Source organism: Phlebotomus argentipes, unplaced genomic scaffold, assembly GCF_947086385.1.
Source record: "Phlebotomus argentipes unplaced genomic scaffold, Phlebotomus argentipes genome assembly contig_10, whole genome shotgun sequence".
In the NCBI taxonomy this organism is placed as follows: Eukaryota; Metazoa; Arthropoda; class Insecta; order Diptera; family Psychodidae; genus Phlebotomus; species Phlebotomus argentipes.
In genome coordinates, this window is record NW_026776141.1 from 438717 (window position 1) to 463330 (window position 24614).

At 40.3% G+C, this 24614-nt stretch overlaps 5 protein-coding genes across 7 annotated transcripts; all 5 read right to left on the reverse strand.

Annotated features, from left to right (window-relative positions):
* Positions 1-3029: 3029 nt before the first annotated feature.
* On the reverse strand, positions 3030-5047 carry LOC132255358 (glucose dehydrogenase [FAD, quinone]-like). The gene is made up of 3 exons (XM_059751755.1): positions 4900-5047; positions 4706-4842; positions 3030-4634 (listed from the first exon to the last, which is right to left on the reverse strand). Exons 1-3 carry the CDS (start codon positions 5015-5017, stop codon positions 3030-3032), a joined length of 1860 nt encoding a protein of 619 aa, XP_059607738.1. The 5' UTR covers positions 5018-5047.
* Positions 5048-5310: 263 nt separating this feature from the next.
* LOC132265292 (glucose dehydrogenase [FAD, quinone]-like) lies at positions 5311-7549 on the reverse strand. Its single transcript, XM_059766272.1, has 3 exons — positions 7241-7549; positions 7046-7179; positions 5311-6983 (listed from the first exon to the last, which is right to left on the reverse strand). The coding sequence occupies exons 1-3, from the start codon at positions 7392-7394 to the stop codon at positions 5397-5399; spliced, it is 1875 nt and encodes a 624-aa protein (XP_059622255.1). The 5' UTR covers positions 7395-7549; the 3' UTR covers positions 5311-5396.
* A 1457-nt stretch (positions 7550-9006) lies between these two features.
* On the reverse strand, positions 9007-11094 carry LOC132266100 (glucose dehydrogenase [FAD, quinone]-like). Its single transcript, XM_059766977.1, has 3 exons — positions 10935-11094; positions 10739-10872; positions 9007-10675 (listed from the first exon to the last, which is right to left on the reverse strand). Exons 1-3 carry the CDS (start codon positions 11086-11088, stop codon positions 9089-9091), a joined length of 1875 nt encoding a protein of 624 aa, XP_059622960.1. The 5' UTR covers positions 11089-11094; the 3' UTR covers positions 9007-9088.
* A 1373-nt stretch (positions 11095-12467) lies between these two features.
* Positions 12468-14087, reverse strand: LOC132255359 (glucose dehydrogenase [FAD, quinone]-like). Its single transcript, XM_059751394.1, has one exon. It carries the CDS (start codon positions 14085-14087, stop codon positions 12468-12470), a length of 1620 nt encoding a protein of 539 aa, XP_059607377.1.
* Positions 14088-14219: 132 nt separating this feature from the next.
* On the reverse strand, positions 14220-19693 carry LOC132256254 (glucose dehydrogenase [FAD, quinone]-like). Of its 3 annotated transcripts, none has more exons than XM_059754597.1 (4): positions 19217-19300; positions 18290-18481; positions 18088-18221; positions 14220-15865 (listed from the first exon to the last, which is right to left on the reverse strand). In XM_059754597.1, exons 2-4 carry the CDS (start codon positions 18441-18443, stop codon positions 14279-14281), a joined length of 1875 nt encoding a protein of 624 aa, XP_059610580.1. In that variant the 5' UTR covers positions 18444-18481; positions 19217-19300; the 3' UTR covers positions 14220-14278. The 3 variants fall into 3 exon arrangements, with proteins under 3 accessions (XP_059610580.1, XP_059609758.1, XP_059608960.1); XM_059753775.1 differs by lacking the exon at positions 19217-19300 and adding an exon at positions 19509-19693 and having other exon boundaries at positions 15849-17870; XM_059752977.1 differs by having other exon boundaries at positions 15849-17870.
* Between the last annotated feature and the right edge of the window lie 4921 nt (positions 19694-24614).

Consider the following 24614-nt stretch of genomic DNA (forward strand, 5'->3'; position numbering starts at 1 on the left):
AGTGGAGTCGAAGGGAGGGCAAAAGTGGCATGAAATTGATGTAGGTTCACAGCGAGCCAAAATAGCTAAAAAAGCAGTTAATTTAGCTAAAAAGTGTTAAAAATACTGAGCTAAAATTTCAGCAGCATTCGAAGAAAAAGTGCTAAACCGAAGTATTGAAATGGAACCGATCAGCGATCGCAGCGGATGATGGAGGAAACTTAATAGAGTTAAAAATACATCAATTTACAGCACATTTTTCATCAATTTTCTTAGCAATATTCCCAATTTTTCCGCTAAATATTATGCTCAATTTAGAGATTTTTTCCGATGAAAATTTAGCAGGATAACAGGAAGTTCCATGGACATCCTTTCATCCGGTTTCCCGTGACATATAAAAATATGTTTGTGGCCTAAAAGGTTAGAAAGAATGTAAATCTCTCAATTTTGAGGTTATTTGCATGGCGCTATTTATACAATTAACTTCTTTGACATCTATTGACTGATCGCCGCTATGTTCGCTAATGCATCAACCAAATGGCTTAAATTTGGGCGGAGAATAGCTCAAAAATCAACTATTTCAAGCTCAACTTTTGAGATTTAGCATTTTGTGTTTGCTGGGTTCGCTTGAAAGGGATTTGATTGAACCGCCGCGGAATGATTAAAACGCCCAAAGGGTCAATTTATACACAGATAATCGATATGATTGCCAATTCTAATCTCTGATTTAATCAATCTCTTCTCTTCTCTTCTCTTTTCCAGGTAAATTTCCACATCTTTCTCAATTTAATGCACGATGTGAAAGGATTTTTCAGCAATGTAACTGCGTGAGTATTAGTGAACAATTTCTTCTGAAATGCAAGGAAATTGTCCACAAAGCCATAAGACATTTATGTAAGATTGTAAATCGATAAAAAATATCTCTATACTCAATATTGATTGTTGATGATCAAAATTTAGATATTGCAAATTTTTCTTCAATTAATCTGCGAATTGTTATGCAACATTCGTGTGGTTTTTCGGGCCACGCGATTACTTTTTGTCAATGACTCTCTATTAATGTGAAATTGCATTCCTTAGACGAGAAATGATTTGAGGATTTTATTGGATATAATTTATTCATATTCAACTGTTGATGTTTTATTTATTACGCACTGACTTTCTGTGCGTGGTGAAAATTTGTCATTGCGCATGTTGCGTAAGAAGTGGGAAATTTGAAGCGAGTCACATTAAAATTATGTGCAACAATTCTTGCATTATTATTATGATTTCTTTGTGAACGGAAGTTGAATATATTTTTTTTGTCTCTCTGCCCTTTTTAATTACAAATCTCAGCGGTTAGATGAATGTATTTTCTCTCTCACACGATCTGCACATTATCTCTTTGCATAACTCAACATGAGCTGATTATTTTCTGCGTGGTGGTGAAAAGAGAGCCAAATGTAATGTACAACCTTGACCAGCATTTGGTACTCTACCTTATTCCGCCGTTATTCACTTTTTCCCCCTTTCGATCATCATCTGAAGACGCTCGCGCGCAGCGTCTCAAATCAATTTGAATGTGTGCAAGTGAAAAAAGCGAATGTGTGTAGAAATTCAATATCTCATTATATCTCTGCGCTGTCGATGTAATAAATAGCATTTCTTATTTGCACACACTTCTTCTCACACTTCCAATATTGATTCACATATATGAGATAATTATATTGATGAAGAAAACTTTACATTATTATTGAACATATCCAGTAGATAAGTACACTATTTTTTCCTCTACGGAAAAGTAATGCTTTATTTATAATTTCAACATGTGTATTAAAACACATTTAATGAGCAAAAGCTTCTGGTTTCTTTGACTTTGCTTAACAACCATGAAGTTTTAATTGTCAATGAATGTTAAAAATGCAGCAAAAAGCTGCAGATTGTTAACGACACTTTTCCGTCTTGTGTTGTCACACAAAGACGAAAAAGTCTGTGCGTTAGAAATTGGGTTTTCAACCTTGACACAATGCATGATCTTTTTCTCCTTTTTGCTCTCTATTTGAACCGCGACATTTGACAGCATATAAATAACTACAAATTGTGCAAAAGAAAATATCAATTGTTCTCTCAATTCAGAGGCAAATCTTCGTGGGAGTTTGTCGATGGTTTTTGAGAGTGCTTATTACTACTCTTGAGTATAGAGGGGTTTGTTATTGCGATATAAGAGATACAACACATGAAGTTATTGATCGTGAAATTTCATTATACAATTGACTAAAAGAAAACCTCCTTAAGCCACATCATAAAATTGCATTATCAGATGTGTTTATGCAAAAAGAAATTAACATATTTGCTTTTATGGAATGATTTACCCCACATTTTGTACAAAGAAAGCTTCAGTTTTGGAAGAATAAGTCGTATATACAAAAACATTGTCTATTTTCTGTAAATTTCGTGGCATTGCGCAATGTTTTTCAAGAGAGATGCCCATCTTGATGATCTTTTGTTGTCTCCCGCCAGGGCAGACAATATATGTAGTATTGGGGAGTTGAAAATTGCATTTGATATTCCTTCCGTCTGTGAAATGTCAGACATGAAGAAGAGAGAAAAGGCTTAATTTTTTGACAAGATTGTGTGAAATTTAATGCTGGAACTCTTGCGTAAGATGCTATCAAAATTTTCTTTTCTTGCGAGCACACCAAAAATTGTTCACTTGAGGGTGTGATGGTCAATTTAGAGAGAGAGAGAGAGACTCAATGAATGGTTGTTGTTTTATGTGCATTTTGACGGCTCTTTGTGGTCGCACTTAAGCGATATCATTGGAGGCAAAAGCATGCATTTTTCAATTTGTAATGCAGAGGAAAGTTTTCTTTCAATCAACCATGCGTGCTCATCAGAGGGGGAATTCAGTGGAATTGTGTGAATGAACGATTGCTAAATTGAATTTCTATGGCAAAGAGAGGATTTAAAGCCCTCAATTACCATTGCAGAATCAATCTCAGATTGTCGTTGGGAGGAAAAATCACAGATGGAATATGGGAAATTTTTTATTATTCCAATTACACTGTGTGTTACAAATCGTCTTTCTTCACAGCTTCTTTGTCAATCTTCTGCCAATGAGACGCGATCATATCGGCCGCTTTCTCACCAACCATAATTGTGGGAGCATTTGTATTTCCGCTGGGAATGACTGGCATAATGCTGGCATCTGCCACTCGAAGTCCCTTCACGCCTCTTACGTGCAATTCGTGATCCACAACAGCTTCGGGGTCTGATTCTGGTCCCATTTTGGTCGTTCCAACTGGATGGAAGCAAGAGGCGGTCATGTGACGCACATAACACTCCCAGTAGGCGTCAGAGTCCTCTTCCAGGATGTCGCAGGCGGACAATTTCACCCTAACTGGCTGAGCTTCGTGCTTTTGATAGTACTTCGTTTGTGACATTTTCTGCAGAATCCTGATTGCTCTTATAACAGTCTCAATTTCACTCTGATCCTCGAGATAGTTGGCTGTAATTTTGGGATATTCCAGAGGATCTTTGCTGCGCAGTTCAATTTTGCCAGGAACTTTTTGTCTCATGAGAACAATGGCGTGAACAAGAATATCTCCCCTTTTGTACTCTTCCAAAAGTGAGTTCGTAATTTCCTCATTGTAGCCAAATCTTGTGATGAAGGTGGAAAAGGACGGAAGTCCTCTGAGAAAGTGGGCGTTAAGTATTTGAACATCAGGCAGAGTGCTTGTGTCATTTTGAGTGTTAATGAAGCCCATAATATCTGTCACACCAATTCCTGATAAAGGTCCAATTTGATGGAGAATGTAGAGGAAAATATTGTCTGCAATTTCTCTTTTGGCCGCTTCAGCGTCAAATCGTTCTGAGGTGTGGAATTTGAGGTAGAACGGAATAAATATGTGATCTTGCAAGTTCAATCCAACGGACAAATCCTTCTTCACATCTATTCCCAAGGATTCGAGGTGTTTCTTGGGTCCAATTCCTGAATTCATGAGAATTTGTGGAGTATTAATAGAACCTGCTGATAAAATAGTTTCCTTCGACGATTTCACGGTAAATGTCTTGTCTTTGTACTGAAATTCCACTCCTTCAGCGTCTCCATTGTCGTTGAGAAGAACTTTGGTCGCTTGAGCATTTAGAATGACATGCAAATTAGTGCGATTCTCGGCGGGTTGGAGAAAGGCTTTGGCTGCACTGTATCTTCGACCATTTGCCACAGTGCCCAGAGTTGCGCCCCAACCCATCTGATCAGCACCGTTGACGTCGTCATTCTTGCGGAATCCAACACTTTGAGCCCCATTCAGGATGACATTCCGCATAGTGTCCGTGGCGCTGTAGAACGTCCCCGTCTTCAGTGGGCCTCCAATGGCGTGATAATCACTGCCTGACATCTCAAACAGATCACTATTGCCATTATCTTGAGACTTCTTGAAGTATCTCAAGACATCCTTGTATTTCCATCCAGTGTTGCCCAATGCTTCCCAATTATCATAATCCTGGCGATTGCCTCTGACGTACAGCATCACATTGATGCTGCTGGATCCGCCGAGGATTTTTCCACGTGGCCAGGAAATACCCTCGGACGCCAGGCCAGCCTTATCGGACTTCTCAGTGCGATATTTCCAATCATATTCAGATCCTACCATGTCAAAAACCATTGCTGGTATCTGTGATAAGATACGATAGCAATTTATCAGCTCAATGCAAAATACTTTGTGATAGGTTCCTTTGGGATTACCTCTGATTCAAGTGGAGGATCTCCGCCGGCTTCCAGCAGCAAAACCTTCCACTTTGGGTTCTCACTCAAGCGACTGGCCACCACGGATCCAGCTGATCCTGCGCCGACGACAACGAAGTCGTAATTGTCAAGAAATCCTGGAGGAGATTAATGTCTTAGATGTTGAACATTGAGAGTTATGCATTGCTTCTCACCTTGTTCAAGCAACGTCTCGCCAACATCTCTCTTTGCCATTGATGGCGGATGAATATTGCACTGAGATAAAATGAGTTGATGTAGCAATATTCTCGTGAGAACACTCATTGCACCCATTTGGGTTGAATTGCACGACACTGGCGCGATCTCCATGTTTTCTTATTTTTCACTCAGTGAATTTCTCAAGAAATCTGTAGGAAAAATCTATTAAAGTGTGTAACAAGGCAATTATTAAACTACAATTAATTCATACCGAGAAGTTTCTGACTGCAGAAGCCCTTCTGTCTTTCAAGACACTTGCCGCAATACTGAGAGAAAGACCACAACTATACACACACTCTGCCGAACACATTGCCTCTGTCTTTCCCATTATCTTATCGTCTATGCCTGAGTGATTGAAAGGCAAAACATTGAAATTTTTATATACTTTATTAGCCTGTGGAAGCTGAAGCATAAATGGGGGGAATTAACCAAGTTCGATAAGGTGGCAAAGTGCTCACAGTTCTTCGTGCCTTTTGGTGTCATACTTCCAATCCTCCTTGATAAGATCCGCGCCTTTCTCCCCAATCATGATCACTGGCGCATTTGTATTTCCCGACACGATGTCAGGCATGATGCTGGCGTCGACGACTCTCAGTCCTTTCACGCCCTTCACCTTCAGCCGCGGATCCACGACGGCCTCCTTGTCCGACTCGGGGCCCATCTTGGCCGTTCCCACGGGATGGTAGAGAGTCGTGGCCATGTGTCTGGTGTAGCACTCCCAGTACTCGTCGCTGTCGTACTCCAGCCGATCGCAGTCGGACAAGGGAAGTCTTATGTAGTGTCCTTCGTGCCTCTTGAACGTATCCGTGCCGAGGAACTTCATGTACGTCCTCACGCCCCGAATCAGCGTGTCAACGTCGTCCTGATCGTCCAGATAGTTGGCGAAGATCTTCGGATAGATTTCAGGTCGCGAGTCTTTCAGTTCGATGAATCCTTTGGACTTCTGGTTAAGTAGAGTGATTAAAACTGCGCCAACATCGCCTTCCTGACTGAAATCCTTGACAGTCCTCGCGATGGTGTGATCGTAGCCGAAAGCACCGAAAGCGTACACGAGTTCTGGAGCCTTTTTGTTGAAAGAGAAGTGATGATATTGGATGTCTGGGAAGACACTGTCATTCTTAGTGTTCACAAAGCCCATGCTGTCTGATGTTCCGATGCTTCCTAGAGGCCCAGTTCTGTGCATCAGATATTTGTACAGCACTTCCCCAGCGGCTTCAGGAGTCCTCGCAACAGCACTTGATTTGTGGAATTGGAAGAAGAGCGGTACAATGACGTGATCTTGTAGGTTTTGACCGACTGGCAAGTCTTTCACCAGAGGAATATTGTGTTCTTTAAGGTGGTTCTTGGGTCCAATGCCGGAAAGCATGAGCATTTGAGGAGTATTTATAGCGCCACCAGAGATTACAATTTCTTTTCTGGCTTTAGCAACGAGAGTCTTCTTCCCGTTCACATTAACCTTAACTCCAGTGGCAGTTTTGCCATCAAACTCAACATTCAGAGCAAGAGCATTTTTAACCACGTGCAAGTTCGGACGATCCTTGGCAGGAATCAGGAAGGCTCTTGCTGTGCTCATTCTCACGCCTCCACTGGCAGATCCTTGAGCGATTCCGAAACCGAGATGCTCTTCGCCATTGAAGTCTTTGAGGTATTTGTATCCCAAGTCTTTGGCAGCATCAGGGAATATCAATTTAAGTGGTTCGGTATTTGCGAACCAGGAGACTTTCAGTGGTCCGTTTTTATTGTGGAATTTGCCACCATGCGCGTCAGCAACTTCAGGATTCTCGTTGCCCTCGGATTTCTTGAAATAATAGAGAACATCCTTCCATCCCCAGCCAGTGTTGCCGAAACTCTCCCACCGATCGTAATCTCTGCGATTGCCTCTGATGTAATTCATGGCGTTGATGGAACTCGTGCCACCGAGGATTTTTCCGCGAGGCCAGAAACTTCCGCCAGCAATTGATTTACTGGCTTTGCTGTCATATTCAGTTCTGTATCTCCAATCGTAATCAGAATCTTGCAAGTAGTAAAATGTCGCTGGTATCTAGGAAATGAATCAACAATTAATGTCAGACGGAAAATATATTATGTAACAGAGAAACTCACTTCAACTTCCACTGGAGGATCTCCGCCAGCCTCTAGAAGCAACACTTTCCAGTCAGGATTCTCGCTCAGTCGACTGGCCACAACAGCGCCGGCTGATCCTGAGCCAACGACAATGAAGTCGTATTCTTCAAAGCCTGTTGGAGAATTGATATTCGCAGTCTGCACGGAATTTATTGAAGTGTCTTTAAAAAGTACCTTTCTCAAGCACTGACGGTCCGTAATCCTTTGGCCACATTTCCGGGGATGAAATTGCGCATTGCGCTGAGACAAGAGTATTGATGAGGAGACCAAGAAGTTGATTAACAGGCCCGGCGCTTTGGGCAGCGCAAGGCAACGTAAGCGGATCCATTCTTCACAATTCTCCTTATTTTCTTCACTTACTTTTCACACTTTGACCTTGGAAATGACTTTGAATAGGTCAATTTGATATTAGAGAACTTTTCCGCAACAAAACTCCTTCTCGACTGGCGCTTAATAAATAGGCGAACATGGTTTATAAGCTGCACATAAGCGAATTCTCGAAAATCTTATCTCTTGTACTCGAAAGAGATAATTCTGTGATAGAACAAAATTCAGTGATCTTTCAGTTTTACTTGCGGTGTGTGTAATTTATAGTCTGCATTATCTGCAATGTATTTGCAGTAGGTAAATAAAATTTATGTCCGTATTTTGCGTCCCAAGTAAAGCTCTGCTGTTGAGCTTTGCCTTATCAGGAAAATAGTATTTTTAACACAGTATCGTTTAGAGTAATATTATATCATCACAAATTTCGTGAATGACATTTTAGAGTTCATTTGGGACTGATATGATATTGCTTTTATCATGTGAAATGAAGATGAGTAGCGAATTTCGTACTTTATTTTATATATTCTTTTATTGGCACAATTCACTTACGCACTGCAGAAGTGGAATACTACAGATATTGCTGATCGACATCTCAAGAGGCGCTATAAGAGCCCTTGACAAAGCGAGGGTGGAACTTAGGGATTTTTTCTAAATGGTGTGTTAATTTTCTACTGAAATTACTTTGAGAAAATATATCGTTTATTTCCTGCTTTCATATTTTAATATGTCTTGTAAAAAATTATTTAGTGATTGCTTCAAAAGCATTTTATGAATATTCTTGAGGTCAGAAACAATTGTAGAAATGATTATGATTATTTAATTGTCTTTGGCCATTCAACTGTTAAAAATAATGTATTACTTATACATATCCAAAGGGCAATGTTTCATCTATATTTGCTTTTTATCTTATCAGCTTTGAATTAGTGATTGACAGATTAAACTTTGAATTTTACTTTATTAACCTGTGGAAGCTAAAATAAAAACGATGGGTATTAAGAATGACTGATAAGGTAGCAAAATGCTCTAATTTTGGCTCTCTGCAAAAGTATGATTTTGCAATTCTACAATCCTATGTACATACATTCCGCTAAACATCAATCTTTCTTTAATATTGTATAATAGTTAAACTCGTTTAGGCTCATTAACTGGTCTCGCTCTCTCCCTATTGCGAGAGATAATGCCGTGACAGAAGGTGAACTTCTGATGAGCTTTCATTCTTATGTAATGATCCTAATTTATGATATTTATTATCTGCAGAATATTTAAAGTAGGTAAATAAAATTTGTTTGTACTCTGCTTTATTACTTAAATAAAATTATAAATGCAATCTTTTTGAAAAATTTCAATTATATCGCACATTGCATGAGTGACACTTTAGATTTCACTTGAAGTTGATATGATAAAATGTATTATCATGCAAAATAAGGATGAGTAGACAAGTTTATGCTTTGTTTTGTATTTTCGTGTGATGTTGATTTATTGGTTCAATTTACACACTACAAAAATAAAGATAATAAATACTACAGAAATAGATGAAAGATTTTTCAAGAGGTATTGAGACTATTGAGATATTGTAAGACTCTTTTATTTCGTTTACAGATAAAGTGTTTGTTTTGGCTAAATGAAATGTTCTTCTCTGTTTTTGCACTCAAAAGATATTTATTTTGATAAGTTTGTGACAATTATCAAATATTGTCTTTACAATTCTTCATGTTTTGCTCCCTTTAACCAGTCTTCCTTAATCAAGTCTGCTCCTTTTTCACCAATCATGATTGTCGGAGCGTTTGTATTGCCAGAAATAATGTTCGGCATAATACTAGCGTCAATTACCCGTAATCCTTTGACTCCTTTCACTCTCAATCTGGAATCCACAACAGCGTCTGGATCAGAGTCTGGTCCCATCTTGGTCGTCCCGACAGGATGATAGAGAGTTGTACTCATGTGTCGAACGTAACATTCCCAATAATTATCGCTGCCACGTTTCTCTTTATTACATTCACGCAGAGGAATTTTCACCAATTTCGCCTCGTTGTTCTTGAAGGTTGGCGTGTCCAGCATTTTCAAGTACGTTTTCACACCGCGCACAAGTGTATCGACATCTTCTTGAGCATCGAGATAGTTGGCATTAATTCTGGGTTGATATTCTGGTTCGGGTCCTCTTAGATCGACACTTCCTCTTGACTTGGGATTGAGAAGGACTGTGAAGACTGATATGAGTTCAGCTTTTTGACTAGCATTGTGCAGTGTCTCGATGATAGAATGATCATATCCCATGCTATCGAAGGCGAATCTGACTTCTGCTGCCTTCTTCTTGAAGGAGAAATGGTGGTATTGAATATCGGGGAAGACACTGTCGTTCTTCGTGTTGACAAAGCCAACAGTGTCAATTGTGCCATGACTGGAGAGAGCGCCAATGTTGTGAATAAGATACATATAAACGGCCTCAGCGACAGCTTCTCTTGTCTTCTCGGCGGCACTCGATTTGTGGAACTTAAAGAAGAGTGGCACAATGACGTGATCTTGCAGATTATGGCCAACGGGCAAGTCTTTCACGACAGGAACTTGATTATTTTGCAAATGGTACTTCGGACCAATTCCCGACAGCATCAGGATTTGGGGAGTATTTATTGTTCCTGCTGACAAAATCACTTCTTTCTTGGCTTTGGCGACAAGAATTTCCTGAGCAGCTAAATTCCATCTAACTCCACTCACATCGCCTTTATCGTCGAATTCTAAATTCAGAGCGTAAGCATTTTTAACAATGTGAAGATTCGGACGATCCTTGGCAGGTATGAGGAATGCCTTGGCTGTACTGACTCTTCTGCCTCTTTGGATGGTTCCTTGCACCTGACCGAAGCCAATGTGCTCCTCACCAGTGAAATCCTTTACATGTTTGTAGCCCAAATCCTCGCCAGCCTCTATAAACACTTGCTTCAGTGGATCACCGTCTGGGAATAATTCAACATTCATCGGTCCATCTGTTCCGTGAAATTTCCCACCATCGGCACTGGCGATGTCATCATTTTGATTCGCTTCGGACTTCTTGAAGTACTTGAGGACGTCTCTCCATCCCCAACCGGGATTTCCTTGTGCTTCCCATTGATCATAATCCCGACGATTGCCTCGCATGTAAATCATGGCATTGATGCCACTCGATCCACCCAACATTCTTCCTCGAGGCCAGAAACTACCCATTGGAATTGCTTTGCTGGCTTTTCTGCTCGGATCTGCTCGATAATTCCAATCAAAGTTGGATTGTTGGAGGAAAAAGAATGTCCCAGGAATCTGAGAAGAGAATTTTGAATGTTTTAATGACATTTTAATGGACAGTTTGAAATTATTACTGACTTCAGACTCAACAGGAGGATCAATTCCTGCTTCTAGAAGCAGAATTTTCCACTCTGGATTTTCACTCAAGCGATTTGCCACGACAGAACCAGCTGATCCTGCTCCAATAATTATAAAGTCATATTCTTCAATGCCTGGAAGAAGGAAAGAAAGAAATAGAGTAATTTCTGCATAAGAAAATACTCACAAAATTCACCTTTTTCCAAAATAGTCGGTCCGTAATCTTGAGGCCACATTTCTGGAGGTGAAAGAGCACATTGAGAAGTGAGGAGAGTGTTGATAAGAAGGGCGATAAGTTGATTTGCCGGTCCCGCACTGTGGGTGGCACATGGCACAACGAGGGGATCCATACGTCACGGCCAATCTGCGAATTGAACGTGTTGAATGTACACGAGTATGTGTGATTTGTTTCACTCAGCGAAAATAGACAAGAACTGGAAAGTCCGAAACAATTATTTTCTGTATGAACAATACATGCTTATTTGACTGTGAAACTGTTTGTCAATATTTACAATTTTCTGTGCTGTTTTTTTTTCTCAAAGAAACCAACCGGAATAGTGTTATTTCTATTCTACTTTTTTTTACTTGTAACCTTGGAAATTAAATTTGGATGGAGAGAGACTTGGAGAAAAGTCAACCGTTCTACTCTGAATCTCTTTGACTACTGACACTGAGAAAAGTCAGGAGTCAATTTGTGCTTCTCGCATACAGAAATAAAAACTACAATGATTTTTACAATCTTATCGTGTGTACTTCGTCGAATTAATCCCAGATATTAAGGAAATTATACTGCTGATTAGTTCAGAAAAATGTCGGCGGCAGTTGCTTGGGAAGAATCTTGCAATTATTCACAAATTCAATTAGATAATTTATGCCAAGTTTCGTTACATAGTTTAGTAAGTATTTGTACATAATGTGAACCTTATCAGGAAGTATAATTTTAAACTTGCAGATATTTCTATGAGTATTTGTATTCAATATCTCGCTGTGCTTCACACACGACAATTTATGGTGTTGGTTTGATGATTGATATGAATTGTGTTATCGAAATGTTGCAAATTCGGTGGTGTGAAAATCACCAGTTGCCTTTCAAAAGATAATTAGACAATATTCTTGACTTGGATAGAACGCAATGAAATTATTAATTCACAGAATAGAAGCATATTTAGGCGTCTGAAGCACTAAAAATTCCTGATATTCAAATTTAGAGTCAACAATAGACGCTCAATTTCTCATATTGATACACTTTCATTATTTGCAAAATACTTAGTGTTGAGTTTCACTCTTGATTAGCATTGGAAAACCTTCTCATCTCAACACTCACAAACCATCAAGTCACGTTTTCTCTCTTTTGTATGCAACATAAACAGAGATCATGAGACTAACACATGAGTTTCTGTTCAGAAATCCGGCTTTTCTGTCGAATGTTTTTTTTTTCCTTCTTTTATTCTCTCTCTGAAAAGGGTGATAAATAGAAATGCTTTTTTGAGAAGTGTGATAAAAATAGATTCCTGCATAATAAATCACTTTATTTCCATAAACTCATTGGATTTTATAATGTTACAGAGCTGATTATTGTCGGTATAAAGAATTAGTTTCCTATTAGAGTTATTTTCTCATTGAAATACTTACATATTCACGTTTAATTCTCGAGTAGTCAATGTAAAAAAATTATTTCAAAGGAATTATGATTTATTTCACGATCATTTTTGAAGCAAAATTTTTCCTTTTACAGTTCTTCGCCGACTTTGTCATCTTTGCTGTCCTTACTCACCTCATCTTCATCTTTCTTATCAAACTTCTTCCATTCGTTCTTAATCATGTCTGCTCCCTTTTCGCCAATCATCACGGCTGCAGCGTTAGTATTTGCACTGATGATCACCGGCATTATGCTGGCATCAACGACACGGAGTCCTTTCACACCCTTCACCTTCAATTCGTCACTGACAACAGCGTCCTTGTCGGTGTCGGGACCCATCTTGGACGTGCCGACGGGGTGGTAAATGGTAGTTCCCATGTGTCTAATGTAACACTCCCAATATTCGTCACTGTCGAAATCCAGGAGCTCACAATTCTTCAGATCGATCTTGAACAAATCAGGATCGTGCATTTTGTAAGATTCTGTTTTCATGTACTCTTGAATGCGTCTTATTCCGCGAATTGCCGTTTCCAACTCACTCTTGCCGGCCATGTAGTTGGGGAAGATTTTGGGGTGATCGAATGGATCGGTGCTTCTGAGTTCAATCTTTCCCGGAACATCTTGCTTCAGCAGTGTCACCATGAGGCAGAGAATGTCGTATTTCTCATGAGCTTTCTCCATATATTTCTCAACCTCAGGCGCAAACTGCATTGCCTTCAGATATCCTTTCATTTGTGGTGCAATGCGACGGAAGTAGAGTGTGTGGAATTGAATATCAGGATATGGTAAAGAATTGTTGAGAGTGTTGTAGAATCCAACGAGATTGAGCATTCCAACGCCGGAAAGTGAGCCTTTGTTGTGCATCACATAGGAATAAACCATGTCAGACATGTCCTGAATCGTCGTTGTGGCATTTCTGTTCTTGTGGAAGCCAATGTAAATGGGAATGGCGAAGTGATCTTGAAGATTCTTACCAACAGCCAAATCCTTTTTCACTGGGATTTTCATTTCGTCAAGATGCGCCTTTGGACCGATTCCGGAAAGCATCAACAATTGCGGAGTGTTAACAGTTCCTGCTGATACAATTGTTTCCTTTGTGGATTTGACATTGAATTTCTTATCCTTCAGACTCAATTCCACTCCTTCCACTTCATTCTTCTCATTCACATTGACTTTCGTCACGTGAGCATTTTTCACGATGTGCAGATTTGTTCGATTTGCCGCTTGGATGAGGAAACCCTTCGCTGGACTGCATCTTCGGCCATTGTCCAGATTGCCGAAGACATTTGCCCAGCCAATGTGTTGATCAGCATTGATGTCCATGTGCTCGACTTCTCCCAACTCGAAAGCGCCCTCTTCCACGGCGATTTTCATCATTTCCACGGAATAGAAATAATCTATCTTCATGGGACCGCCTTTGGCGTGATATTGACTGCCGGTCAACTCGAAGAGATGCTCGATTTTGTTGTCTTCAGATCGCTTAAAATATCTAATGACATCTTGCCAATTCCACCCAACATTGCCCAATTCCTCCCACGTGTCGTAGTCCCTTTTGTTGCCGCGAATGTAGAGATTGGCATTGATGGATCCTGAACCACCCAAAAGCTTACCTCTTGGCCAATAGTGACTATTTTTGTAGCCCAATCCAGTGTTGGATTTCTCCGTGTAATATTGCCAATCTACTCTTGTTCTGAACAAAGCTAGTGGCATATTTGGGATCTGAGGAGGAGAAATATTACTTCTTAGCGGAGGAAAAGCAAAACGGGAAACAACACTTGACTTTGTGACGATGAGATGATTTTTTTTTGGGATGAAAAGCAATTGCAAAGTTGTGTGAATTTATCGAAGAAAGTGTTGAAAAATATTTATTTGAAAGTTTACAAAACAAACTCCACTTCATTTTACAGCTCTTCGTGCTTATTATCCTGCCAATCCTCCTTAATCATGTCAGCTGCTTTCTCGCCAATCATAATTGTGGGAGCATTTGTGTTGCCGGACACAATTTCGGGCATAATGCTGGCATCAACGACTCTCAATCCCTTTACGCCTTTCACCTTGAGTTGGGGATCCACGACAGCGTCCTTGTCTGTGTCAGGGCCCATCTTGGCAGTCCCTGCCGGATGGTAGAGTGTTGTGACCATGTTCCTAGTGTAGCATTCCCAATATTGCTCAGAGGCGAATTCGAGTTTATCACACTCTGGAATGGGCAATTTGACGTAATCTCCTTCGTTTGCCTTGAAAGCTTCCGTGGGAACAAATTGATCGTGGTAGATTTTGATGCCTCTGATGAACGTATCAACATCTTCCTTCTCCTCAAGATAGCCAGAGTAAATCTTGGGTTTGTGCTCAGGTTCATTGCTTCTCAAATCAATTTTCCCTCTCGATACTGGATTAAGAAGAGTCACCATAACCATAATGATGTCCTGATCTTTGTTCTCCTTCATCACTGTCTCAACGATTTGTGTTTCAAAGCCAATTGTGCTCAGCGTGAAGAGCAATTCGGGCGCGAGTTTCTTGAAGGAGAAATGATGATACTGAATATCCGGGAAGACACTGTCATTCTTCGTATTGACGAAACCCATTGTGTCAATTGTTCCGTGATTGGTGAGGAATCCAATTTTGTGCACCAAGAACATGTACATGGCGTCATTAATCTCTTCGCGACTGATTTGAAGGGCATCCGATTTGTGGAATTTGAAGAACATCGGCACAATTGGGTGATCTTGCAAATTTCTACCGACCTCGAGATTCTTCTTCACTGGAATCTTCATTTGCTGCAAGTGTTTCTCCGGTCCAATTCCCGACAGCATCAGAATTTGGGGCGTGTTGATTGCTCCAGCAGACAAAATCACTTCCTTCTTGGCCTTTGCAATGAGTTCTTTCGTTCCATTGACATTCACCTTCACTCCGGTCACTTGCAGTTTATCATCCATTTGCAAGTCAATCACATGAGACCACTTGGCAATGTGCAGGTTTGGACGATTCTTGGCGGGGTTGAGGAAAGCCTTAGCTGTACTGAAGCGCTTTCCGTCGTTAACTGTGCCCTGGATGAAGGCAAATCCGAGATGTTCTTCGCCATTGACATCGCTGAGGAATTCATATCCCAATTCTTCTGCTGCTCCTGTGATGATGAACTTCAATGGTTCGGTACTGCTGAACAATTCAACCTTCAGCGGACCATCTCTGGCGTGGAATTTGCCTTCTTCACTCTCGGCAATAAGATCATCCTTATTGGCTTCGGATTTCTTAAAATACTCCAGCACATTTTTCCATCCCCAGCCAGTATTTCCGTTCTGTTCCCACTGATCATAATCCCGACGATTGCCCCGGATGTACACCATGGCATTGATTGAACTTGAGCCACCCAACATTCTTCCACGAGGCCAGAAACTACCATTCTTAATAGACTTGCTGGCTTTATCGGACTTTTCGGCGCGGAAATCCCAATCGTAGGGCGAATGTTGCATGGAGAAAAAGAGGTTGGGGATCTAGAAGAGACAATGAAGCAATTATGTAGATTTTTAAAGTCTCTTAAATCTTAGAAAAGTGAGTTAGGCTTGAAGTTAAGAATCACATGCAACATAAATGGGGCTTTTGGGGATTGAATTAGAACTTTTTGGGATTGAGATTCTAAGATATTAATTGTACCATCATGACTCGCTTGATTAGAAATTCTTAAGGACTACAAAATATCCCGTTAATATAATACTTTGGTTTTATTATTGCCCAAATATTAACCACATCCGTTAGTAAATTATAAGTGAGATTTAGCGTAAAATCATGCAACTTCCCAGCGAGATTCTACAGTTCTTGGCGATTGGCCAGAGATTCGCGAGCAATCCAGTCTTCCTTAATAAGATCCGATGCTTTCTCAGCAATCATTACAGTTGGAGCATTTGTGCTGCCGCTTGGGAGACTCGGCATAATGCTGGCATCAGCCACTCTGAGACCCTTAACACCTCGGACATTGAGTCGAGGATCGACGACGGCATTTCGATCGGTGTCCGGACCCATCTTGGCCGTTCCAACGCTGTTGTACATCGTGGTGACCATTTGTCGACAGTAACAATCCCAGTATCTCTTCGTGCCGTCGTTAATTCCGCACGTTAGAATGGGAATTTGCAGCTCCGCCACTTGATTTTGCAAGAATGCATTTGTCAGGAGGAATTTCTTCTGCATTTCAATGCCACGAACTAAAGTGTCCACATCTTCGCGCTTCTCGAGGTATTTGTGATTGATCATGAGTGGATCGAGTGGATTGGCTGTTTGCATTTTGAGTTTTCCCATTGATTTGGGCTGAAGATGAATGATCCACGCTATAAGGATGTCTCCTTGATCAATGGCAGACTCCAAGACGGAATTAATTGTGTCTTCATAGCCCATTGTTTCCAAAAACTTCGGGAATATTGCTTTATCTCCCATCTTAAAGAGATTGTATTGGAATTGAATGTCTGGAAAGCGATCTGTGATGTTCACTGTGTTGAAGAATCCTACGAAATCAAGGACGAAATTGTCGGAAATGTTTCTTTTAGTCAAATAGTGATAATATGCTTCAATTTCTTCGGGTGTGAAATCAACTGCTTTCTTTTCTTGTTGCACTCCATGAGGACATATCGGCACTTCCTTCGGTGGTTGAGGCACATTTGGGATTGGAGTTTCTACAGGAGGTCCTCCTGTTCCGCCCATCTTTGGAATTTTCATGAATAATGGCACAGCAACTTGATCTTGAAGACTTCTTCCGACAGGCAAATCTGTCACCATTGGAATGCTGAGTTTCTTCATGTATTTTTGAGGTCCAATGCCGGAAAGCATAAGGATTTGTGGAGTATTGATGACTCCTGCTGTCAAGATCACCTCTTTCCTAGCGCTAACTGCCATTTCAGTCATCTTGTTGAATGTTACATAAACACCTGTTGCCGTGACTATTAAAGGATCAATTCGTACTTTCGTCACGTGTGCATTTTTGATAACGTGCAGATTTGGTCGATCTCGCGCCGGGACGAGATATCCTCTCGCGGAACTGCACCGTGTGCCATTATCGAAAGTCGCGGATGCACTGCCGAATCCCAGATATTCATCACCATAAATATCCGGAATTATCCTGTGACCCTGTTCAATGGCAGCCATCTGAAGGACATCTCGCATTGGATCACTGCTGCGGAAAGTGCCAATCTTCAGTGGACCGCCACGTCCGTGATTCGTGGCAGCGATTGTATTGGGCAATTGTTCATTTATCATGTCTTCAGACTTCTTGAAGTACGGCAACACCGAATTCCATCCCCATCCGGTATTGCGATCCAATTCCCATCGATCGTAATCACGACTGTTTCCGCGCAGATGAAGCATGTGATTCAACCCACTTGTGCCACCGAGGAATTTCCCGCGTGACCACAGAATGCCATTCGGATGGCTCAAGCTGGACTTCTTGGACGGTGTCGTCCTAAAGTTCCAATCATGCACCGTGTTTTGCAGTGTGAATTGCATGCAAGGCATCTTTTTTGTGTGTGTTTGTTTTATGTTTTGCGCGCAAAGCCACCAGAAAAAAAGAAAGAGAGAAAAAAACATGCAAAAAGGAGTGAAGACCAATTTTTTTTTGCAAAAAGGATATTAGCACAAGCGGTTAAAGCATAATTTGGTAATTTTGATAGCCAAAGGAATGTTAATGGGATGAGTAATTTGGAAAAAAAGAGTGTGTTAGATCAGATCTTACCTCAGATTCTATGGGTGGATCTCCTCCTGCCTCGAGGAGAAGGACTTTCCAGTTGGGATTCTCACTCAGGCGATTAGCAACAACTGATCCTGCAGATCCTGCGCCGACAACGATGAAGTCATACTCCTCAAAACCTATGCAGACAATTGAAAATCAATTTAATTTTCTCTCCACGCTGCATTCTAGAGGCTTCTCTATTGACCTTTCTCCAGTGCTGTCGGTCCGTAGTCCTTTGGCCACATTTCCGGCGGCGACAGGGCGCATTGCGAGGCGAGCAGAGTGTTGATTAGGAGGCCAATCAGTTGATTTGCCGGTCCCACGCTTTGGGCGGCGCATGGCAATGTATAAGTCTCCATCGCTGCCACTAATGAGATAAACCCACGAGCCGGCTAATCTGTTAATTGAGGAGTTAATGCCAATTTAATTTCACCCTTATAATATATTTCTTTCTACCCGACAACATTGTCGGGTTATCGCGAATCGCTGAGTACACGTCAGGCGTTGTGATGATGTGTAACCTACCCAAATATACGAAATGATAAGGTCAAATGGGATTTCAGTAAGCTGTCTTATCGTCTGGGCCATAAATATACCGTAGACTTTTCACTCAGATAAATAAACATTGCGCTTTTATTGGTCCACGTCGGAGTGGAAAATTGCTTCTGACCAAAATTTCCCAATGTTCTCATTTCTTTTTCCATCGGTTGTATAATCTTGATTGATTGGATTTGTTGTTATCGAGGGCAAAACATCTTCAGGCGTCAATTGGTTGATGTTTAAAGGTGTGTGAAAAATGATGTTTAACATTTCGTGAGTCTTTTAGGGTCAGGAGAAGTTTTGATCTTGTCAAACATTTAACTAATATTAAAGACATTGTTGCAAAAAAACATTGTTATTTAACTCATCATTTCGTGTTTGTGACCTTATGATTTTCTCAATGACTTATGGTCACCGAAACGAGTTTCATCCACTCTCTGTTCAATGGATTGAAAGTCGCAGTATTATTAAATTACTTTTCATTGCGAATCGCTAATTTTCTCACAGAAATACCACACAACTCTCTCTTGATTAACTGCGGTTTTTTCCATTTCTTTGCTAAAACGTAGAGAAAATGTCAAAAGACACTCACCAAGAACTGTTCACTGAATTTTATTTTCAATTTGCGACCAAACCAAGAAATCAATCCGAATAACTCGACAGCACTTTCCACAGTGACTGACTCCGTCGGATATCGTGTGAATTTCTACTCATTGTACTATCTTATCAGTGTGTGGTGGAGAGAGCCGATTGGCACGGGACACACTTGAGGAGAGTACATATTTGGAATAATTCTCAAAAAAAATCTCCTTATCAGAGGATTTTTTTGTTGCGCCCGAAGGAAAAAAACATTGTAGCTTAAAGTTCTACTTAATTGCGCTTACCTGAGAATCTTGCGGTCCTAGAACTCAACTCGCTGTGAAGTGTGCGAAGTTGGAATGCAAATAGAGTCAAGATGTGGCGCACAAAGTGGAATGATTATTTGCAGAATGACACAGAAAGTTAAGATAAAATTCAGACAACAATAAAGAAGATGCACCCGTGATTACTTGAAAGCCACTAATATTTATTCTAGGGATTATTTTAATTCTATTTTGTTGTACTTTGATGCTCCACACGAGTTATCTTGCACTTCTGGATGCCTCAGAAGAACTGACTTTCACTTTATATCACCACGGGAGAAATTTCACCGGCCGGTTAGTCGATTTAACATTGAAACTGGTTTATCGGGTTATCATAGACTCATATATATGTGTGAGATGCAGTGTTGAATCAACATTCTTACTATGAACAACTTGTGTAGAATATGCTAATGACTACGTATAATAAGAGCCTTCGAGAGCTAAAAATATCTTTATTGGACAAATTCAATTTCACCAATCTTCTTTAATGAAATCTGCACCTTTTTCCGCAACCATGATTGTCGGAGCATTTGTATTTCCACTAGGAATTCTTGGCATTACACTCGCGTCAATGACTCTCAAACCTTTAACGCCTTTGACTCTCAATTTGTAATCAATAACAGCGTCAGGATCAGAGTCAGGACCCATCTTTACTGTCCCAACTGGGTGAAAGACTGTCGTTACTGTGACACGACAATAACATTCCCAATATTCGTCACTGTCAAATGTCAGTAAATCGCATTCGGGAATTGGAATGATGAAAAGTTCAGCTTCGTGGCTTTTAAATGTGTTTGTCTTTAGAAATTTGAGATACAAACGAATTGCTTTAACAAAAGCCTCCACATCAGAATACTCAGATAAGAAGTTCGCAAATATTCTTGGTTTCTCTGTCGGTTCGGCACTTCGCAGCAGAATTTCACCCCGTGACTTTTCTCTCAACATCGCTGGTGCCATAATTAGAACATTTGAGGTTTTGGCTTCATCAGCAATAATTCTTGATATTTCTTGAGTATAACCCAACTGTTTAGCAATGAAGAGAAACAGACCGTCTTGTTGACCTTTGTGAAATAACAGTTGATAGAATTGAAAATCAGGAAATCTGGACAAAGGATCATGAACATTGACATATCCAATTGTTTGAATCGTTCCTACTGTGGCCAAAGTTCCTGTGTGACGCATTAAATACTCAGCAAAACTTTCCAGAATTCCTGCAGGATTCACAGGAGTTGCCGTGGATTGATCGAGCTTCACTACTAACGGCACTATCGGATGATCTTGCAAGTTCTTTCCAGTTTGAACATTTCTGATCACTGGAATTCCCATTTCTTGGAGATGAGAAGCAGGTCCGATCCCAGAAAGCATTAGAATTTGCGGGGAATTTATGGCTCCGGCACTTAAGATCACTTCCTTCCTTGCAAAAGCCTTAAATTCAGTTTGTCCTCGAAGCTTCATTGACACTCCTGAAACGACTCCTTGACTATCAATCTCGAGTTTCGTGACGTGCGCGTATTTGACGATGTGCAAATTGGGACGATTCATGACAGGAACTAAGAAAGCCTTCGCCGTGCTTTCTCGGACTCCTGATCTGATGGTTCCTTGCGAGAATGTGAATCCAATATGTTCATTTGCGTGAATGTCTAAAATGAATTTGAATCCCATTTCTTGTGCTGATTCAATGAAGTCTTGATTAAATGTGTCGTTATCCTTGTACAGTTCGACTGATAGTAAGCCGTCCTTCGAGTGATAATATCCTCCGAAGGCATCGGCGATTTCCGGATCGTGATTTTGCTCGGATTTCTTGAAGTATTCCAAGACGTTTGCGAATCCCCAAGTTGGATTCCCGAGTGCTTCCCAGTTATCGTAGTCGTCTTCGTTTCCTCTTACGTAAAGCATTCCGTTCATTGAACTCGATCCACCCAACATCTTTCCTCGGGCCCAAAAACCAATATTTATACTATCGAAGTCCGGTTTCTCGGGTAGTTCCGCATAATACTCCCAGTCATATTGAGTCTTCGTCAAAGTCAACGTTAGTCCGGGTATCTGCAAAAGTGCAAGTATTTAGATAATTTGTCTAGAAATCATATTTGTATAAAACCTCACAGCTGACTCGATCGGAGGATCTCCTCCTGCTTCCAAAAGGAGGATTTTCCATTGAGGATTTTCACTGAGACGATTAGCAAGAACACAACCAGCCGATCCGGCGCCAACGATTATGAAGTCATATTCCTCAAAACCTATTTGAAAACTCCATTAATTCGACAATTTTGATTTTCATCGGCAATTCTTACCCTTTCTAATCGCAATATCTCCATAATCTCTGGGCCACGTTTCCGGAGACGAAAGAGAACATTGTGAAATGGCGAGATAATTGAAGAGAAGCGAAATGTATTGATTCACCGCTCCAGTACTTTGACCCATGCACGGCGAAGAAAAACAATCCATTTGTATTAAATTCAGAAAATTTCCAGAAGTGAAATTTCAAAGATGTTTATGCTCTGAAAGCTGAAATATTACTAAACATTTTCCAAACTCTCCTCTGAATGTGCAAAAAGAATTTGATTTAGCATATTTAGGAACCAGTTCGCGAATGTTGAACAGGTTTCCAGAATTTTATTATCCTTTTCTTTAAAACGCCACAACCATAGATCAATAATTTCCGAATTGCCGCATATATTAAAAGCATAAGAAAGTAACCATAAACATGAATAAGATGATGCAGTGATGAATCAACGTTCTTACTATGTTAAATTTCTCAACAATATGCTTATGACCACGTATAATAAGTGCCTTCAAGAGACTAAAATATCTTTATTGAATAAATAATTTTAGTAAATTTTTTTTCACTTCAACATTACCAATCTTCTTTGATGAAATCTGCACCTTTTTCTCCGATCATAATTGTTGGCGCATTTGTATTTGCACTAGGAATTCTTGGCATTACACTCGCGTCAATAACTCTCAAACCTTTAATGCCTTTGACTCTTAGTTTGTGATCGACAACGGCGTCAGGATCTGAATCAGGACCCATTTTCACTGTCCCAACTGGGTGAAAAACTGTCGTTACTATGACACGACAATAACATTCCCAATATTCGTCACTGTCAAATGTCAGTAAATCGCATTCGGGAAGTGGAAGGATGAAAAGTTCAGCTTCGTGGCTTTTAAATGTGTTTGTCTTTAGAAATTTGAGATACAAACGAATTGCTTTAACAAAAGCCTTCACGTCAGAGTCTTCAGAAAAGTAGTTAGCAAAAATTCTTGGTTTCTCTGTCGGTTCGGCACTTCGCAATAGAATTTCACCCCGTGATTTTTCTTTCAACATCGATGGAGACATTATAAGGACATTTGATGTCTTTGCTTCATCAGCAATAATTCTTGATATTTCTTGAGTAAAACCCAAATATTGAAAAATGAAGGAAAAAAGAATGTCTTGTTGACCTTTGTGGAATAACAGTTGATAGAATTGAAAATCAGGAAATCTGGACAAAGGATCATGAACATTGACATATCCAATTGTTTGAATCGTTCCTGTTGTGGCCAAAGTTCCTGTGTGACGCATTAAATACTCAGCAAAACTTTCCAGCGCTTCAGCACTATTAAGAGAAGTTGCCGTGGATTCATCGAGCTTCACTACTAACGGCACTATGGTATGATCTTGCAAGTTCTTTCCAACTTGAAGACTTTGAATGACTGGAATTCCCATTTCTTGAAGATGAGAAGCAGGTCCGATCCCAGAAAGCATTAGAATTTGTGGCGAATTAATGGCTCCGGCACTTAAGATCACTTCCTTCCTTGCAAAAGCCTTCAGTTTTTTCTTTCCTCGGAGTACCATTGACACTCCTGAAACTTTTCCTCTATTATCAATCTCGAGTTTCGTGACGTGCGCGTATTTAACGATGTGCAAATTAGGACGATTCATGGCAGGACGCAAGAAAGCCGCGGCAGTACTTTCTCGGACTCCTGATCTGATGGTTCCTTGCGAGAATGTGAATCCAATATGTTCATTTGCGTGAATGTCTAAAATGAATTTGAATCCCATTTCTTGTGCTGATTCAATGAAGTCTTGATTAAATGTGTCGTTATCCTTGTACAGTTCGACGGACAATAAACCGTCCTTTGAGTGATAATATCCACCGAAGGCATCAGCGATTTCCGGATTGTGATTTTGCTCGGATTTCTTGAAGTATTCCAAGACGTTTGCGAATCCCCAAGTTGGATTTCCGAGTGCTTCCCAGTTATCGTAGTCGTCTTCGTTTCCCCTCACATAAAGCATTCCGTTCATTGAACTCGATCCTCCCAACATCTTTCCTCTTGGCCAATAGCCAAAATTTACTCTAGTAAATCCTGGTTTCTGCGGTAGTTCCGTATAATACTCCCAATCATATTGTGTCTTCGTCAGAGACACTGATAGTCCAATTATCTGCAAAAGTGCAAGTATTTTGATTACTTGTCCATATTTTAATATTTTGTATAAAACCTCACAGCTGACTCAATCGGAGGATCTCCTCCTGCTTCCAAAAGGAGGATTTTCCATTGTGGATTTTCACTGAGACGATTAGCAAGAACACAACCAGCAGATCCGGCGCCGACGATAATGAAGTCATATTCCTCAAAACCTATTTGAAAACTCCATTAATTCCACAATTTTGATTTTCATCGGCAATTCTTACCCTTTCTAATCGCAATATCTCCATAATCTCTGGGCCACGTTTCCGGAGACGAAAGAGAACATTGTGAAATGGCGAGATAATTGAAGAGAAGCGAAATGTATTGATTCACCGCTCCAGTACTTTGACCCATGCACGGCGAAGAAAAACAATCCATGTTTGTGGTCTGAATGTAGAAATATGACTAAAAATTTTCCAAACTCTCCTCTGAATGTGCAGAAAGAATTTGATTTAGCATATTTAGGAACCTGTTCGTGAGTATTGAACAGGTTTTCAGAATTTCATGTTACTTTTCTTTAAAACTTCACAACCACAGACGAATATTTTCCGAATTTCTCTATGCAATGAAAACATATGAACATAAAAGTTTATAAAAATCTTGTGAGAAAATTAGTTGGTTTTATTCCACCACCGTTTATTT

Bases quoted from the DNA above. Each gene is read 5' to 3' on its own strand.
- LOC132255358 (XM_059751755.1), bottom strand. From the start codon at position 5,017: ATGGGTGCAATGAGTGTTCTCACGAGAATATTGCTACATCAACTCATT. The intron at 4,843-4,899 runs GTGAGAAGCAAT...AATCTCCTCCAG, and splicing joins CGAGACGTTGCTTGAACAAG to GATTTCTTGACAATTACGAC. The intron at 4,635-4,705 runs GTAATCCCAAAG...ATCTTATCACAG, and splicing joins ATCCTCCACTTGAATCAGAG to ATACCAGCAATGGTTTTTGA.
- LOC132265292 (XM_059766272.1), bottom strand. From the start codon at position 7,394: ATGGATCCGCTTACGTTGCCTTGCGCTGCCCAAAGCGCCGGGCCTGTT. The intron at 7,180-7,240 runs GTACTTTTTAAA...ATTCTCCAACAG, and splicing joins ACCGTCAGTGCTTGAGAAAG to GCTTTGAAGAATACGACTTC. The intron at 6,984-7,045 runs GTGAGTTTCTCT...TTCATTTCCTAG, and splicing joins ATCCTCCAGTGGAAGTTGAA to ATACCAGCGACATTTTACTA.
- LOC132266100 (XM_059766977.1), bottom strand. From the start codon at position 11,088: ATGGATCCCCTCGTTGTGCCATGTGCCACCCACAGTGCGGGACCGGCA. The intron at 10,873-10,934 runs GTGAATTTTGTG...TCCTTCTTCCAG, and splicing joins ACCGACTATTTTGGAAAAAG to GCATTGAAGAATATGACTTT. The intron at 10,676-10,738 runs GTCAGTAATAAT...TTCTCTTCTCAG, and splicing joins ATCCTCCTGTTGAGTCTGAA to ATTCCTGGGACATTCTTTTT.
- LOC132255359 (XM_059751394.1), bottom strand. From the start codon at position 14,087: ATGCCACTAGCTTTGTTCAGAACAAGAGTAGATTGGCAATATTACACG.
- LOC132256254 (XM_059753775.1), bottom strand. From the start codon at position 18,443: ATGGAGACTTATACATTGCCATGCGCCGCCCAAAGCGTGGGACCGGCA. The intron at 18,222-18,289 runs GTCAATAGAGAA...TTGTCTGCATAG, and splicing joins ACCGACAGCACTGGAGAAAG to GTTTTGAGGAGTATGACTTC. The intron at 17,871-18,087 runs GTAAGATCTGAT...CACACAAAAAAG, and splicing joins ATCCACCCATAGAATCTGAG to ATGCCTTGCATGCAATTCAC.